The 18,399-nt window shown below is 45.6% G+C and overlaps 1 protein-coding gene across 2 annotated transcripts in view; it reads left to right on the forward strand.

Moving 5' to 3' along the window:
• The window catches only part of LOC139531907 (transmembrane protein 108-like), a 66,435-nt gene extending 48,586 nt beyond the window's left edge, over positions 1–17,849 (forward strand). For both annotated transcript variants that reach the window (XM_071328853.1, XM_071328854.1), the window contains exons 3-5: positions 10,558–12,006; positions 12,220–12,374; positions 15,675–17,849. In XM_071328853.1, coding sequence (XP_071184954.1) covers positions 10,558–12,006; positions 12,220–12,374; positions 15,675–15,785 — 1,715 coding nt within the window. In that variant the 3' untranslated portion in view covers positions 15,786–17,849. The remainder of the gene's footprint in view (positions 1–10,557; positions 12,007–12,219; positions 12,375–15,674) is intronic.
• The last annotated feature ends 550 nt before the right edge of the window (positions 17,850–18,399 follow it).

Below are 18,399 nucleotides of genomic sequence, written 5' to 3' on the forward strand. Positions count from 1 at the left end.
CAGTCCCTTGTTTTGATGAGTGGAAATGTTTTTCTTATCCAGAGTGACTTATGAATACCAATACAACCTCCTCACCAATCAACTGTCAGATCACATGCTGTACTGTAGGTGACATCAGTAACACCTATTGACTACTGCAGCTAGGTCATAATTGGAATAGCATGCACAGGCTTGTTAATCAAATCCCACCACAGGTCTGACTGGGGATAAGGGGCTTTTTGTGCCCCTGCTGTGAAGAATCTCATCAGTTTGATCTGTTGATCTGGTCTGTTCAGATAGCATGTTAAAGATGAGGTTAAATGCACAGGCTCTTCTCAACAAATCACATCGTCAAAAGAAGCCCAACATCTACTTTCATTCGGCTCCGTCAAGCTTTATGAGCTGAGCTGAGTGTTTGTGTGTTTTTATTTAACTCTTATTTTACCTGGTAAGTTGACTGATAACACATTCTCATTTACAGCAGCAACCTGGGGAATAGTTACAAGGGAGAGGAATGACCAATTGTAAGCTGGGGATGATTAGGTGACCGTGATGGTTTGAGGGACAGATATGGGTATCTTGCCAGGACCCCGGGGTTAACACCCCTACTCTTACCATAAGTGCCATGGGATCTTTAGGGACCACAGAGAGTCAGGACACCAATTTAGCGTCCCATCCAAAAGACGGCACGGTACACAGGGCAATGTCCCCAATCACTGCCCTGGGCATTGGGATGCCCTTGGCATTGGGATGACCGACCAGGACCAACCCTGCTTAGCTTCAGAAGCAAGCAAGCAGTGGGATGCAGGGTGGTATGCTGCTGGCTATGTTTGTGTGTGTGCGTGTGTGTGTGTGCATGTGTAGTTTGAGTTTTGTGAGATTTGAGATGGAAGCTTATTGGTATTCTGATCGATGCTGTAGAGACAACCCTCCTACCTCCCGTGTGGACTCACAGAGGATCCCATGGACTTAGCATCCGCGGCGCACCATATTAGCAATTAGTATAAACAAGCCTTAACACAGTCCATAGGGGACTGGGCGGTGAGGGCATCCTTAATCGCTAACTGCTATGCATCAGTGCCCACAGTGTTTACAATACAATATCAACCCATGCATGTTTAGCCTATACACCAGCAGCTAATGATGTGATAATATGATTATCTGCACCTGTGGCATCACAGTGAATGATGTGCGTGTTAAGCTTGGAGAAGTTGCCCCTTAGACACTGATCTTAGGTCAGTTTAGTGATTTGACCTACTAATGGTGAAGGTGAGGATTTGGGGAGGGTAAACTGTGCTGTGCCTGTGATCTGTGCCTATTTGGACGTAGGCTTACTGTACAGTTTAGAAATAGCGCCTGCAGAACAGCCACCGGGGATTGAATGTTGTCGATGGAGGATGCTGCGTATTATAGGACCTATTTTGGGGAATGTCAGATTTCCTGGGATTTGCTAAATGAAACGCTGTGACTGACCGACCGACTACTGATGATGCAGCACAACTGGGCTGAGACTCCTGCCACATAGGCAGACTAGAGATTTCTCCTTCAGAGAGCGAGAGAGAGAGTTAGAGAGAGAGAGAGTCTCTCTCAGGATTGATCACATAGCCAGGCGAGGGATATCCACTGATCTGTTCTCCACTACACACACTAAGTGGATTCTCTTCTATGATTGATTAGCCTGGTCTGGTGGATATAGGATGCAGTAGTGTAGGCTACATCTCACACTATTATCCCCCTACACCAGTTGGTACACTCTGTAAAAAAAGATGTTATTTGAGCTGTCCCCAAAGGAGAACCCTTTTTGGCTCTAAGTAGAACTCTTTTGGGTTCCACATCGAACCTTCTGTGGAAAGGGTTTTTACCTGGAACCAAAAAGGGTTCTGCTATGGGGGACAGCCGAAAACACAATTTAGGTTCTAGATAGCACTTTTTTTTTTAAAGAGTGTAGCCTTGGTAGCTTGAGTAAAGATTGACCAATGAGGATGTGGCTGAATGTTGAGGATTTTATAATTTTCTCCATTAGGATGCATTAATTTCACTAGGCCTCAAACTCAATAACATCCTATGCCCCGAGCAGCCATCTTGGCTTTCTAGGCCCTTGACTCTAATACTGAATGATGGAACGGGGACAGAGAGATGGGGACAAGGCTATTGGATCAAGTGCACAAGACGCAGCAGCCAGCCCTATGATTTATTAATGTTCCATTTCCCTCCATCTCATCAATGGAGGACTTATACATTAATATCACTAGCTTCTTATGCAAGTTTACTGCATAAATTGCCCATCCCCATGATAAATCTCTGGACTGTGTTAATGGAAATATGTTTTTGGTTAATATCACTGACATAAATCAGAATGTAATTTTAACAGTCATATTTACCTTGTCCTCGTTTTTCTAGCAGGCTGTAGCTTGTGATTAGCGTTAGCTGCCCCCTTCCTAGACCTGGAGATGGAGGGCTTATGGTGTTGAGACAAGGTCTTTCACTCAAATGTACAAGCAACCTTAAAGCGAGTCAAGTACCTCTGTGTCCTTTGTCTTGTGTTAGATGGAGTCAAGATCAAGGACGATATGTCCTCCACTGTATTTCCTCTGAAACAGTCATTCGTCTCCTCAGCCACCTTACGTTTTACATGTACAGTTGAAGTCGGAAGTTTACATACACCTTAGCCAAATACTTTTAAACTCAGTTTTTCACAATTCCTGACATTTAATCCTAGTAAAAATTCCCTGTCTTAGGTCAGTGAGGGTCACCACTTTATTTTAAGAATGTGAAATGTCAGAATAATAGTAGAGAGAATGATTTATTTAAGCTATTATTTCTTTCATCACATTCCCAGTGGGTCAGAAGTTTACATATACCCAATTAGTATTTGGTAGCATTGCCTTTAAATTGTTTAACTTGGGTCAAACGTTTCGTTTAGCCTTCCACAAGCTTCCCACAATAAGTTGGGTGAATTTTGGCCCATTCCTCATGACAGAGCTGGTGTAACTGAGTCAGGTTTGTAGGCCTCCTTGCTCGCACACACTTTTTCAGTTCTGCCCACAAATTTTCTATAGGATTGAGGTCAGGGCTTTGTGATGGCCACTCCAATACCTTGACTTTGTTGTCCTTAAGCCCTTTTGCCACAACTTTGGAAGTATGCTTAGGGTCATTGTCTATTTGGAAGACCCATTTGCGGCCAAGCTTTAACTTCCTGACTGATGTGTTGAGATGTTGCTTCAATATATCCACATAATTTTCCTGCCTCATGAAGCCATCTATTTTGTGAAGTGCACCAGTCCCTCCTGCAGCAAAGCACCCCCACAACATGATGCTGCCACCCCCGTGCTTCACGGTTGGGATGGTGTTCTTCGGCTTGCAAGCCTCCCTCTTTTTCCTCCAAAGATAACGTTGGTCATTATGGCCAAACAGTTCTATTTTTGTTTCATCAGACCAGAGGACATTTCACCAAAAAGTACGATCTTTGTCCCCATGTGCAGTTGCAAACCGTAGTCTGGCTTTTTTATGGTGGTTTTGGAGCAGTGGCTTCTTCCTTGCTGAGAGGCCTTTCTGGTTATGTCGATATAGGACTCGTTTTACTGTGGATATAGATACTTTTGTACCTGTTTCCTCCAGCATCTTCACAAGGTTCTTTGCTGTTGTTCTGGGATTGACATCCACAGGTACACCTCCAATCCACAGGTACACCTCCACCTCCAATAAGAAGCTTCTAAAGCCATGACATTGTCTGGAATGTTCCAAGCTGTTTAAAGTCGCAGTCAACTTAGTGTATGTAAACTTCTGACCCACTGGAATTGTGATACAGTGAATTATACGTGAAATAATCTGTCTGTAAACAATTGTTGGAAAAATTACTTGTGTCATGCACAAAGTAGATGTCCTAACCGACTTGCCAAAACTATAGTTCGTTAACAAGAAATTTGTGGAGTGGTTGAAAAACGAGTTTTAATGACTCCAACCGAAGTGTATGTAAACTTCCGACTTCAACTGTAAACCAAATCCTCAATAACTCAATGAAATCTATCTAGTAAACATTCCCAAACCATCTGTGCCAGTGCAATCTCTTTGTGGACAAGTCCAGACTAGCTTGAGGATCTCAACCAAACAGAGGGATGAGGAAAGAGAAGACAATAGACAATTTCCTCTGGAGTTTTGGAACAAAGGGGCTATTTTACACACACACACACACACACACACACACACACACACACACACACACACACACACACACACACACACACCCACAAAAACACACATGATATATTGCCTGAACATGTCTTTGTCCCACACCAGTTGGCTCTCTTTCCCTGACCACTGTTGCTTCAGCCTCATCCATCAACCACCACATCTTCTCCTCAGCTACCTCCTTTGCATCTTCTCCTCCTCCTCCCTTTCTTTCTCATGTTCCCATCTTACCTCAGCCCGCTCAATAATAGATGTTAATAAAATCCTGTTCACTCTTCTTGGCCTCTCGATCATCTCACTGGTTAATTTACTCCCAGTTCATTTCCTCTCACTGTACCACGGAGGAGAGAGCCAGGTTCTCTGCCTGTGTTTGTCCTGCTTACTCATTCACTTCATCAGCCAGCCAGAGGAGCTCTGTGACAAATTACATGGCTCAATCTGCCACACCCAGCTCAACCCACTGCGCATACAAAACCACACATTAGTGGTACACACACACATATCAGTAAATAGAAACACACACAAGCCCATACCGGTGAACGCACGCACGCACGCACGCACGCACGCACGCACACACACACACACACACAAACCCACTCGACAGAAACAGTATTTACATTTTAGTCATTTAGCAGACTCATCCAGAGTGACTTACAGTTAGTGCATTCATCTTAAGACAACCACATATCTCAGTCATAGCAAGTACACTTTTCCTCAATAATGTAGCTATCAGAAAAGTCAGAGCTAGGGGGGGGGTCAAGTGCAAGTGTTGGATCAGGATTTTTTTTGGGGGGGGGTCAAGTGCAAGTGTTGGTTCGGGATTTTCTTGGGGGGGGGGGGGGTCAAGTGCACATTTTGGACCAGGATTTTTGGGGGGTGGGGGTCAAGTGCAAGTGTTGGTTCAGGATTTTTGGGGGGTGGGGGTCAAGTGCAAGTGTTGGTTCAGGATTTTTTTGGAGGGGGGTCAAGTGCAAGTGTTGGTTCAGGATTTTTTGGGGGGGGGCAAGGTGAGGAGGGGGATTATTTAAGATACTCTTTGAAGAGGTAGGGTTTCAGGTGTTTTTCGGAAGGGCAGGGACTCTGCTGTCCCATCTTCAGGGGGAAGCTGGTTCAACCATTGGGGTGCCAGGACAGAGAAGAGCTTGGACTGGGCTGAGCGGGAGCTGCCCTCCCGTGGGGTTAGGAGGACCAAGAGACCAGAGGTGGCAGAACGGAGTGCTCGGTGTGGGATCCCATCCCACATGCTTGGGGAGCTGTTTTATTCTGTTCTGTATTGTAATGTACTGCTGTTTGTATCAGGTTCATGCCTCACCGTGCCGCCTTCCATGACATAAACAGCACCATACTTTACACATGCTGCGTCCACTCTCTTAGAGGGCATTGGAGGCCAGCAGTTTAGTTGACCACGGCTGAGTCCCAATTGACACCGTAATCCTTACATAGTGCACTGGGACCTGGTCAAAAGTAGAGCACTATATAGGGAATATATTGCCATTTTGGGATGCGGCCTAGGACACTTAGTCACAGTCTTCACAGGGAAGCTTTAGAAGCAGGACATGGGTTATGAGTGGTGAAGGGCTCTCCCATATATAACTGGAGGTCCATCGTAGTTGCCCTTAGTATTCCGTAACCTTCGGCCCTATGTGCAGTCATAAGTAGGCATACTCACATTTACCTTACTGTACGGAAGAGACACACATTTCAATTCAATTCAATAGATCTTTATTGTCTGAGAAGGGAAATTCACAATGAAATGGAAGAGAAAGGGAGAATGGGAGTTTGAGATTATGGAGAATCAATACCATTTTATACCTCTGATTCAGAGGCGTTGGGTTAAATGCGGAAGACACATTTCAGTTGAAGGCATTCTGTTGTAAAACTGACTAGGTATCCCCCTTTCCCATCTGTGTTTTTGTGTGTGTGTGAATGCATGTGTGTGCACATGCTTCTCAAGATTAGATGTATTTCAATTGATTGATTAACTCAACCACACATACTGTAGCCTTCCACACAAGTAATCTAGACACTTCACTAAATATTGACTATTCCTCGGGCTGACAAGGAACATCATGCAACATGTTTTGATGTTACCAAACTTAAAAGGTGTTTTGCCTCCTTTAATATTTTAGATATGCTGCTCAATAAAACATGATGATCAGCAAGTTCCCAGATGAATACTAATAAGTATGTTTATTGCAGATGAGGAGGAGCACACCAGGGCTGTGTGTGTGTGTGTGTGTGTGTGTGTGTGTGTGTGTGTGTGTGTGTGTGTGTGTGTGTGTGTGTGTGTGTGTGTGTGTGTGTGTGTGTGTGTGTGTGTGTGTGTGTGTGTGTGTGTGTGTGTGTGTGCGTGCGTGCGTGCGTGCGTGCGTGCGTGCGTGCGTGCGCACCACTTTGTTGCCAGCGGAGCAGGAGCTCATGTATTATTCAGACTTTTCTGACTGACCGGGCCGGGTTGCCAGGTTGTGTTGTGACAGGGGGGTTAGATCCTGATTGAGGCCAAACCACAGCATGGCAAACAGTGTCGCTATCACAATCACACTCTATTGGCCTGTAGTACAATGCTTTAGTCTATAGCAGTAACACAGTAGCATAAGCTGTCTACTAACAGCCTCCCACCATCAACATTATAGTTATCAACTCTACTCTGTGCAGATGGAACTATAGCTATATGTCACAGAAAAACATGCACAGTATAATTATAATGTTTGTGCGTGTTGTAGGTTTGAATACAGTAACAATGGGCTGGGGAGACCGGGGGTCAACATACCACCATCAGAGATCAACAATGGGTCTAAATATGAGGTTACAAATCCTAGGGTGAGTTGGGCTATTTCTGAGAGAGTATATGGTCTCCCTGCCTTGCGACCATCTCTCTTGAGAGCACCAGTCATAAATCAAACTAACCCGTCTTTGTTATCTCCCGGTTATGGGTCTGGACTGTCTGGAATAGGCTCCTCTCTGCATTAGGGACGTGACAGGCTTGGTAAATAGAAGGCAGAGGAAAGAGGACCCGCTCATACAGTACCTAGCGAGCCGGAGAAGCTTTGATAGCGGTTGTGTCCCAAATGGCAGCCTATTCCCTATGTGGTGCATTCTTTTTTGACCAGAGCCCTGTGGGCCCTGATCAAAAGAAGTCCACTATATAGGGAATAGGGTGCCATTTGGGACGCACATTAAGATAACGTTTAAACGGCCTATGCTTCCAGGCCTTTGCATGGTATTGGAATACATAATGGACTGAAGGAAACGAGTGTATAGGGATGTGTGATGCTGAGTATTGGTATATGATGGAGTTAAGAGGGGGTACTTTTCTATCAGTACAGTGTTTGAGATTGTGGACGTGTGCTGGTACCCTCATAATACTATTCTTTCTCATAATACTATTATTTCTCATAATGCTATTATTTCTCATAATGCTATTCTTTCTCATAATGCTATTCTTTCTCATAATACTATTCTTTCTCATAATACTGTTCTTTCTCATAATGCTATTCTTTCTCACAATACTATTCTTTCTCTTAATGCTATTCTTTCTCCTTGATCATACTTATCTTCTTTGATTTATTTCTATATTTTATTTTCTCCATATGTACATACAGTATTACAGTATATGTAGTAGTTTTCCCACCTCTCCCTGGCTCTGTCGCCCATCTCTTCACTCCCCACGTTTGGAACTTGGTTTCCATAGATACCGAGGCAGCACCATGGTGATACGATAGCTTCAACACCTGGGTCATATGGGTAGCATTGAGAATCAGTGTGTGTGTGTGTGTGTGTGTGTGTGTGTGTGTGTGTGTGTGTGTGTGTGTGTGTGTGTGTGTGTGTGTGTGTGTGTGTGTGTGTGTGTGTGTGTGTGTGTGTGTGTGTGTGTGTGTGTGTGTGTGTGTGTGTGTGTGTGTGTGTGTGTGTGTGTGTGTGTATGACTGATTGTGTGGGTTGGTGGTGTGTTTCCAAAGCGTAGATAAGCCAGGCACCCCAGCTGCTTTCCTGTGTGTGGGTTGTCCGACCTAAGGTGAGGCACATCTAAAGGTGTAGCAGCTCAGTGAGACTAAGAATAAGGCTAAGAATCTGACTAATACTAAGAATAAGGAAATAATAAATAGCCTTTTCGTAGTCAATAGTCGTAACTGACTTGTAGAACAGATTCACGAGGAATGAAGATACTATTTGGAAGAACTGCAAATAGTGAGTCTTAATGACTGTAGGTCTAACACTGTTCTGTCTGTCTTTTCAGCTCCTTTTAACATCCTCTCTTTTTCTTCTCTCTCTTTCACTTTCTCCCCAACACTCCTCCATACACAGAGTTTTTCATCTATACTCTAAGAAAAATAAAGAGGGTTCTTCGGGACTTCCGAGTGGCGCAGCGGACTAAGGCCCTGCATCGCCGTGCTTGAGGCATCACTACAGACCTGGATTAGATCCCAGGCTGTGTCACAGCCGGCCGTGACCGGGAGACCCATGAGGCGGCACACAATTGGCCCAGCGTCGTTCTGGGTTAGGGGAGGGTTTGGCCGGTCGGTATTTCCTTGTCCCATCGTGCTCTAGCGACTCCTTGTGGGGGACCGGGCACCTGCAAGCTGACTTTGGGCTGCCGGGTTAAGCGAGCAGTGTGTCAAGAAGCAGTGCGGCTTGGCAGGGTCGTGTTTCGGAGGATGCATGGCTCTCGACATTCGCCTCTCCCGAGTCTGTAGGGGAGTTGCAGCTATGGGACAAGATTGTAACTACGAATTGGATACCACGAAATTGGGGAGAAAAAGGGGTAAAAGTATACAAAAAAGGTTATTTGGCTGTTCCCACAGGAGAACCCTTTTTGGCTCCAGGTTAAACCCTTTTGGGTTCCATGCTGAACCCTCTGTGGAAAGAGTTCTATATGGAACCCAAAATGGTTCTACCTGGAACCAAAAGGGTTCCATCTGGAACCAAATAGGGTTCTTCAAAGGGTTATACTGTGGGGACAGCCGAAGAACCCTTTCAGGTTCTAGATAGATCCTTATTTTCTACAAGTTTATGTTTCATTCTCTTTTGTCTCTTTCATATCAGTCCTTTCTTCCTTCCCGCTAACCACTGGGTAGCCTTTGAAAAACAAGCTATGAAGAAATATCTTATTATTCTTCTCATGTAAAACAACGGCTTTGCTAGCTAGCGCTTTGGTGCTACCGCCTGCCTGCCTTTGTGCTAACTAACGCAGTATTCACCAGTGGTGAGCGTAGAACTAACCCCCCCCCCCCCCCGGCCAGTGTATTGATGTGTTCACAATATTCATGTTTAACTGTGTCAATAAGACAAGGTGGGAAAGGAGCAGAGGGAAATGAATTAGCTCCCGCTGGTCTCCGCTGAGTCTCTCTCTCTCTCTGTCTCTCTGTCTCTCTCTCTCTCTCTCTCTCTCTCTCTCTCTCTCTCTCTCTCTCTCTCTCTCTCTCTCTCTCTCAAATAATGTAACAGTGTGACATGGTTCTCCCCCAGGTAGCTTCTAATATCTAGTTGCTACATTGCCTTCCTATGGGGCCTGGCTGGTTAGAGTAAAGTTGTCAGGTTTTTTAACATATGAAAACGTCAGAGGCTTTTTGATTCTTTGTCTGTCATCCATCTCTCTATCTTTCTCTTGCTGCAGACCTCTCAGATGTGGCTTAGCGTCACCTCAGAATCAACACAATAACTGCTGCATGTTTCTGTTGTGTTGTCCATGGAAATAGAGACGCCTCGTCAGTATGTCTTCTTGCATTTGATGTGTGTGTGGCAGGCTCAGTCATGCTGGCACAATTAGAGCAAGTTTCTCGACAGACAAGAGGTGCCATTAGTCCTCAACCTGTCTGCCACACACACACACACACACACACACACACACACACACACACACACACACACACACACACACACACACACACACACACACACACACACACACACACAGACAGACGCCCAGGCATGCACATAGACTCGACACAAACACGCATACAGACACACACGAACATACACACACTGACACAAACACACACACACACAGCATTATGAGGTTAATAAAGCAATCTAGTTAAACCAGGCGAGTGACAAACACAGTGCAGGAAGTTGATTAAGGCGTGATGAGTTTTAATGGATGCAAGACAAGGTTGTAAGGTTCCTCCCTGACTCATAAACAGCCTATTGCAGCTCCTGGGCCTTAGTGTTTGTGCCTCAATATGCTAAGCAGGGAACCTCAGGAGAAATGGTAGACAGACCTGCAGACACACACTCACACACACACACACACACACACACACACACACACACACACTCAGACATGCATACTTGCACGCACACACACATTCTTTCTAATAATTCTCCCTCCCTCTCTCTCACACGCTCTCTCTCTCTTTCTGTCTTTCTCCCTCTCTCCCTCCATCTCTGTAGGTGTCCTAGTGATCCTGGCTGTGCCAGTGGGCCTGGCGTCTTCTACCCAGGAGCTGTACCCCAGCCGGACCCCCCAGGACCCTGTCTCCATGGCAGCACCCCACAGCAGCCCCCTTAACCCGCTCTCGGCCCTGGCCCCCCCAGACTGGCAGCAGGAGGGCTCCAGCAGCGGGGACTCTTGGTCCCCACAGGGAGGGGCAATGCCCACGGGCATCATCCAGCCCACCGCATCCCACAGCTCTTGGGGCTGGCATCTAAACCACAACACCAGCCTGGGACACATTGTCACACCACCCAGTAGAGACAGCCTCATTCACGCTGCAGCTACTGTCAGTCCTAACACTGTGAGCTCTGTGGGAGTTAACCAAGACCCTGGCCTTAGCTCTGCCAGCCCCAGCCCAGTCAAGCAGGCCCACTCCCCCAGCTCTAGTGCTCTCAACCAAGGTCACAGCTCCAGCTCTCTCAGTGCAGACCAGGGCCTTATGCCCAACTCGTTCAGTGTAAATAAAGCCCGTAGCCCAGATACTGTCAGTGTTAACCAGGGCAACAGCCCTCCTAGCCCTACCAACTCTGGTGGCCCGCATAGTGAGGTGGCTCCAGACTCTGGGTCTGCCCTGGCTCCTCCTGTGCCCAGCCCACTCACAGAGAGAGGGCATACTCTTGACCCGGAGCTTGGTGGTCTCCCGTCCCCCACACACACGCATGCCCCCCTGGTGGGGCCACAGGAGGCCACAGACCCCAGTCAGCAGGACTTCACCACTGAGCTGCAGCCTTCCTCCCTCTCCTCCTCCTCCTCTTCCTCAGTGGATGCTGCATTAGATCAGACCCTCAGGGAGCATGTTGAAGCCACGCCCGAGCTGTCCCGACCCCACGCCATCACCCTACGGGAGGTGCACCCCATGGTCAACGAAAGGCCCACCAGGGAGCTCAAAACAGAGGGGCCTGCTTCTCCAAAAGAAAGCCCAGCAGACAAGCCCCCCTCCCCGGCCCCCACCTCTCAATCTCCCCCCTCCCTGACCCATGCCAGTCTGGCCCCAAAGTCCAGCCCTGTCTCCACCAATGGTACCATAACCAATGACACCACAGCCCAGGAGACTGGCAGCGGCGGGGGACCCCCTCTCCCCCCTCAGGGTACAACAACAGACGATGCCCCCCTTGGCCCACAAAGCCCACTTGGGAATGGCACTTTTTATAACGGCAGTGTGGAGGGCAGCCCTAGCAAGAACCCCTCCTCCCAGTGGAACAGCTCGTCCCCTACGGAGCCGCCCTCCACGGCCAGTGGGAACTTTCTGAACCGCCTGGTTCCCGCCACCACCAGGGACCCCTGGGGTCCAGGCAACGGCTCTGGCCCCGCTATGGACTCGCCGCTGTCCCGCGCCACCATCTGCCTGAGCAAGATGGACATCATGTGGATCGTGTTGGCTATCAGTGTGCCTGTGACCTCATGCTGTGAGTATCAAATAGCAACCTGATGAAGGCTCTGGTGACAAGAGGTTAGAGAAATTGTGTTTGTGTCAGTAGGAGGCTAACCAACACTTTTCGGCGGCTGAGATCACTTTCATACCGACCACCGTATCCACTGAAACACTGTGATACATAATGAAAGACCTTGGATTGATGTATTAGAGGTTATATCATCCCCCTCTCTCCCTCCCCCTCCAGCTGTCCTGCTGACTGTGTGCTGTATGAGGAGGAAGAAGAAGTCTTCAAGCCAGGAGAACAACCTGAGCTACTGGAACAATGCCATCACCATGGACTACTTCAACAGGCACGCGGTGGAGCTGCCTCGTGAGATCACGTCCCTAGACAACGCTGAGGTACACCTATTCCTGATGTCACTGACAATCTTATTATAAAGCCCAAAGAGGTATTCTTGTAGGAAATGAGAAATGTTTCACTTCAGTGGAAGGGCCTGTATGTAAGTTACAGCCCCCTAATCTGGCACCAAATTGCTCTACAATGGATAATGGACATTTGGTCAAATTGACATAATCTGTGTGATGGCATAGACTAGAGTTTAGAAATAAGGGATTTTCTAAATATACAGCCTATGTTTGTACAGGCATTACAGATGTGGGCTCCTCCAATCCTCCAAGTTAGGCTCCTCAACTAGATGTTCTTCAGAATTCACTAATGATACAAAACATGTAAATAAGTGAGCAGTGTTGTTGCCAAGTAGCTAGAGTACTTTAGTAGATGCGAGGTCAACATGTTGGTTACAGTGGACTATATATGTGGACTATAGTGCCCTCTGCTGTAAGATTACAACCAAAATTTAAACTAATCATTTTGGGGTCATTTTAAACCGTTAGATTATCCGTTGTATTGTTCAGGGATGGGCAACTGGGTGGGTGGTGCTTAGGGCCCACAAAACACTGTATGTGTGGGTATAGATGTGGGTAGCAGACCCGCAAGCCACTGCGGCCCCACTTGATGATTACAGATTTTTTTTGTGGCCCTCATCAAAGTTGCTTATCCTTGGTGTAGTCTATCGCATTTCAATTCACTCTACGGACCTATTTTTGTTGCTATGAAATCAGCATGTCTCATCGGCTCTCCACATCATTTCTCATCTGCATACTGACCACACCTCTATTTCTGATTTGTCCTCTCTTTCTGCTCACTCCATTGCTCTCTCTCCATCAATGCCTCCTCCCGTGGTGCAGGAGGGGAATGCCGAGGTTGGAACGTGTTTAGGGTGTTCGTGGTGACACACAGGTGTTGTCTTGCATCCCTATTTTATTCCTCACACTGTAGCGCTGCCTCGTCCCTCCCTTCCTCCCTCAATCTTTGTCTTACCTTATAATTCCCCTAAAGTGCCTCTAGCTTTGCTGATGCTGTTACAATACAGATGAATCGTGAATTGACTTATCTATATGGCTGTTACGGTCAATATCTATTGTTGCCAAAATAGCCTTTTTCCAGTGCATCCTAGTGTATCTTCGATACAATAGTTCAAGTACTACAGTGAGGGAAAAAAGTATTTGATCCCCTGCTGATTTTGTACGTTTGCCCACTGACAAAGAAATTATCAGTCTATAATTTTAATGGTAGGTTTATTTGAACAGTGAGAGACAGAATAACAACAAAAATATCCAGAAAAATGCATGTCAAAAATGTTATAAATTGATTTGCATTTTAATGAGGGAAATAAGTATTTGACCCCTTCTCAATCAAAAAAGATTTCTGGCTCCCAGGTGTCTTTCATACAGGTAACGAACGGAGATTAGGAGCACACTCTTAAAGGGAGTGCTCCTAATCTCAGTTTATTACCTGTATAAAAGATACCTGTCCACAGAAGCAATCAATCAATCAGATTCCAAACTCTCCACCATGGCCAAGACCAAAGAGCTCTCCAAGGATGTCAGGGACAAGATTGTAGACCTACACAAGGCTGGAATGGGCTACAAGACCATCGCCAAGCAGCTTGGTGAGAAGGTGACAACAGTTTCTGTGATTATTCGCAAATGGAAGAAACACAAAAGAACTGTCAATCTCCCTCAGCCTGGGGCTCCATGCAAGATCTCACCTCGTGGAGTTGCAATGATCATGAGAACGGTGAGGAATCAGCCCAGAACTACACAGGAGGATCTTGTCAATGATCTCAAGGCAGCTGGGACCATAGTCATCAAGAAAACAATTGGTAACACACTATGCCGTGAAGGACTGAAATCCTGCAGCGCCCGCAAGGTCCCCCTGCTCAAGAAAGCACATATACATGCCCGTCTGAAGTTTGCCAATGAACATCTGAATGATTCAGAGGACAACTGGGTGAACGTGTTGTGGTAAGATGAGACCAAAATGGAGTTCTTTGGCATCAACCCAACTTGCCGTGTTTGGAGGAGGAGGAATGCTGCCTATGACCCCAAGAAACCATCCCCACCGTCAAACATGGAGGTGGAAACATTATGCTTTTGGGGTGTTTTTCTGCTAAAGGGACAGGACAACTTCACCGCATCAAAGGGACGATGGACGGGGCCATGTACCGTCAAATCTTGGGTGAAAACCTCCTTCCCTCAGCCAGGGTATTGAAAATGGGTCGTGGATGGGTATTCCAGCATGACAATGACCCAAAACACACGGCCAAGGCAACAAAGGAGTGGCTCAAGAAGAAGCACATTAAGGTCCTGGAGTGGCCTAGCCAGTCTCCAGACCTTAATCCCATAGAAAATCTGTGGAGGGAGCTGAAGGTTCGAGTTGCCAAACGTCAGCCTCGAAACCTTAATGACTTGAAGAAGATCTGCAAAGAGGAGTGGGACAAAATCCCTCCTGAGATGTGTGCAAACCTGGTGGCCAACTACAAGAAACGTCTGACCTCTGTGATTGCCAACAAGGGTTTTGCCACCAAGTACTAAGTCATGTTTTGCAGAGGGGTCAAATACTTATTTCCCTCATTAAAATGCAAATCAATTCATAACATTTTTGACATGCGTTTTTCTGGATTTTTTTGTTGATATTCTGTCTCTCACTGTTCAAATAAACCTACCATTAAAATTATAGACTGATAATTTCTTTGTCAGTGGGCAAACGTACAAAATCAGCAGGGGATCAAATACTTTTTTCCCTCACTGTATATACAGTGACGTGTTAATGTTAGGGTTTGGGGTATTGCCATCTAGAATGTACCTCTTCCCGTCCCCTCTCTTTCTGTAAGGCTCGTTCTTCTGAATCACTTTTTCTGCTTATTCTCCCCCACCCCCCGTTCTGTCTTTTTAGCTGAGTCACTGCCACCATTTCTCTCTCTCCCTCTCAACTCTCCTCTGTCTCTCTCTCCCTCTCCCACTCCTCCCTCCCTCTGCTGTGTTGCTGTGTTCTGCTGAGTCTCCCCTTCCCTTCTTTACTTATTTTCTCTGTTGTGTAGCCTGTTCAACTCCCCTCCCTCTTTCCCTCTATTTTTGTCTCTCTGTGTTCTTTCTGCTAGCTTAATCAGTCAGCCATCTTTTGTCCTCACCTTTCTACTACATACGATTCAGACCCCAAGCCCAGAGAATTGTTTGTGTCTCCTAAGTAACAAAACACTCTGTCCTGAATCTCACTAGCCTTTGTGTGTTGTGTGTTTTGTATGTGCGTGCGTGCATGTGTGTGTGCGTGTCTGTGTGCGTGTGTTTCTGGAGCAGGAGACGTTCCTACCTCCTAATGGAGACTACAGCGACAGCGGGGTGGTGCTGGTTAACCCTTTCTGCCAGGAGACCCTGTTCATCAACAGAGAGAAGGCCTGTGACATCTAGAGCGGACAGATGCTGGTCTGGTGGCCATGTCCTGATACCACCAGTACAAGACTGTCAAAAATAAAAGTCTGACTTTCAAAATAAATGTCCCCCTGCCCTTTTCTCCCTTTCGTTGTCATTTTTATACATGTGGTTAACTTCAGAGACACCCACTTTATACTGTATATTATGAATACATAAACGAGACTAAGAGAAGAGCTAAAAACAGAAACTATTTACTATGAGGGTTTGCCTGCATATTTTTCTGATGTACATTTTCTACAAAAGCTTAATTGTGATAATGGTTTTTATGTCTTTATAATCTATGGAGTATGTGTGATTTGCGTTATGTTACAGTGGCTTGATGGTGAGAGCATTGTGGACATGGCCACTTGAATTCTGCTTTAGAGAAAATACATTATGTAAGAACGTTATGTTTCATTTTCTTAAAAATCAAACCCAAAATACTTACTGAAAAGCCTGTTGAACTTGAATTCTGCACCTACGTACTTGAGGGGATACGGTGGTTTAGGGCAAGGTTTGTGAGGCCAGGTTTTAGTAGAGAGTGCCCAAAGGGTATAGGGTTGTATCTGAATAGACCAAATGGACTTTCTCCCTCGCGTGTCACCAGCCTCTCTGTTGAGGGACCACGTACATGTCTTAACTCCCTTTGTCAAGCTGTGTGTGTGTGTGTGTGTGTGTGTGTGTGTGTGTGTGTGTGTGTGTGTGTGTGTGTGTGTGTGTGTGTGTGTGTGTGTGTGTGTGTGTGTGTGTGTGTGTGTGTGTGTGTGTGTGTGTGTGTTTTTGTTTGTTTGTTTTTGTGTGTGTATCTCTGTCTGTTTGTCTGTATGGATTTGTGTTATGGAGTGGGTTCTGGTTTTGGCAGTCAATGATGTTTGTTTAACGTTAGCCCTCTCTAACCCTAAATATTTTGAGACCAAACATATCATAATCTCCCTCCATAAGTACAGTATTTGTCCATGAGAGTAAATTGTGTTTATTACTGTAATGTACAGATACTGAATGATATTTGATTTAATTTCTGGATGTAAAAATAAAAAATGCCGTAGAAATCATGACCAATGAAAATACTGAGATAATATTTTATCCTGAATATTTACTGTGAGCACATACAGTGGCAGAGTTGAATCAAACATACATATTTTGTTTCATTATCAAATCGATTTGTGTATCATGCTTTACTTTTGCTTTGTCACATGTTTGTAGTTGCTAAATGCTGCCTTTTGTTACCGCCTCTGCTTGTCACATTGTGTGAAACGCTGATCTGTTAAATCATACTACCCTGTGTTTGAAAATTTTGTTGAATTATCGTTTTGTTGAATATGTTATCAATCTACTGGATGTGCACTGAGTATACCAAACATTAGGAACACCTTCCTAATATTAAGGTGCACCCCTCCCCCCTTTGCCCTCAGACACTCAATACGTCAGGGCATGGACTCTACAAGGTGTCGAAAGCGTTCCACAGGGATGCTGGCCAATGTTGACTCCAATGCTTCCCACAGTTGTGTCAAGTTGGCTGGATGTCGTCTGGTTGGTGGACCATTCTTGATACACACAGGAAACTGTTGAGTGTGGAAAAACCCAGCAGTTCTTTGCAGTTCTTGTTGCAGTTCTTGATACAAACTGGTGCGCCTGGCCCCTACTACCAAACCCTGTTCAAAGGCACTTACATTTTTGTACTGCCCATTCACCCTCTGAGTGACACACATACCCCATCCATGACTCAATTGTCTCAAGGCTTAAAAATCATAATTTAACCTGTCTCTTCCCCTTCATCTACACTGATTGAAGTGGATTTAACAAGTGACATCAGTAAGGGATCATAGCTTTCACCTGGATACACCTGGCCAGTCTATGTTATGGAAAGAGCAGGAGTTCATAATGTTTTGTATACTCGGTGTTGCTGCAACGGTTATGAGGTGCCATACCAGAGAATGGGTATTTTGCTAAATGTAGAATGGAGAGGAGGGGCAGTATCTTGTGTCCAGCGTCATGTATTTTTTGTATCGTAACATACACTGTCATTTTTACTGCTGAGCAATAAAAGAGAAAAGCTTTGAACATTCTCTGTGTCTTACTGACTATTCATCAATTTTACTTCTTCCACTCATCCATGAAGACTGGTTTAGTTACATATTAACTGCATAGTAGCTGCATAGTACTCCTGAGAAATTGTGCCACTGCCAATTGGTATTTTATATGATCAACCTTCTACGCTACACAAGGCTATCTTAATTTTAATTGTTCATTAACTAAAAAATGAGAGAAGAATCATTACCACTTGCTGCAGACAGATGTACATTAAACCTCTGGGACAAAGCAATGTGTCAGTGCCTTGCTGAGTCCAGCTAAACCATTGACTAGAATGTTCTCTGTTCATCTCTGCTGGATCTGGCTAGTGGCCATTCTATACATGGCCTCACTGTTATTGGATAAAGCCTACACTTTGCTAATGCTTAACTGGAGAGCTTCACTACCTGGGGTGCATTGATGACCTACCGCTTACTCCTAATAAATAAGCTAATATTCAATGTAATTTGTTGTCATTGTTTGACTATTATGTAAGAGGTTTCAACTACCCTAGGATGGGACCATGTAGGCCCTTTACACA

Source organism: Salvelinus alpinus, chromosome 10 (genome assembly GCF_045679555.1).
Source record: "Salvelinus alpinus chromosome 10, SLU_Salpinus.1, whole genome shotgun sequence".
Taxonomy (NCBI): Eukaryota; Metazoa; Chordata; class Actinopteri; order Salmoniformes; family Salmonidae; genus Salvelinus; species Salvelinus alpinus.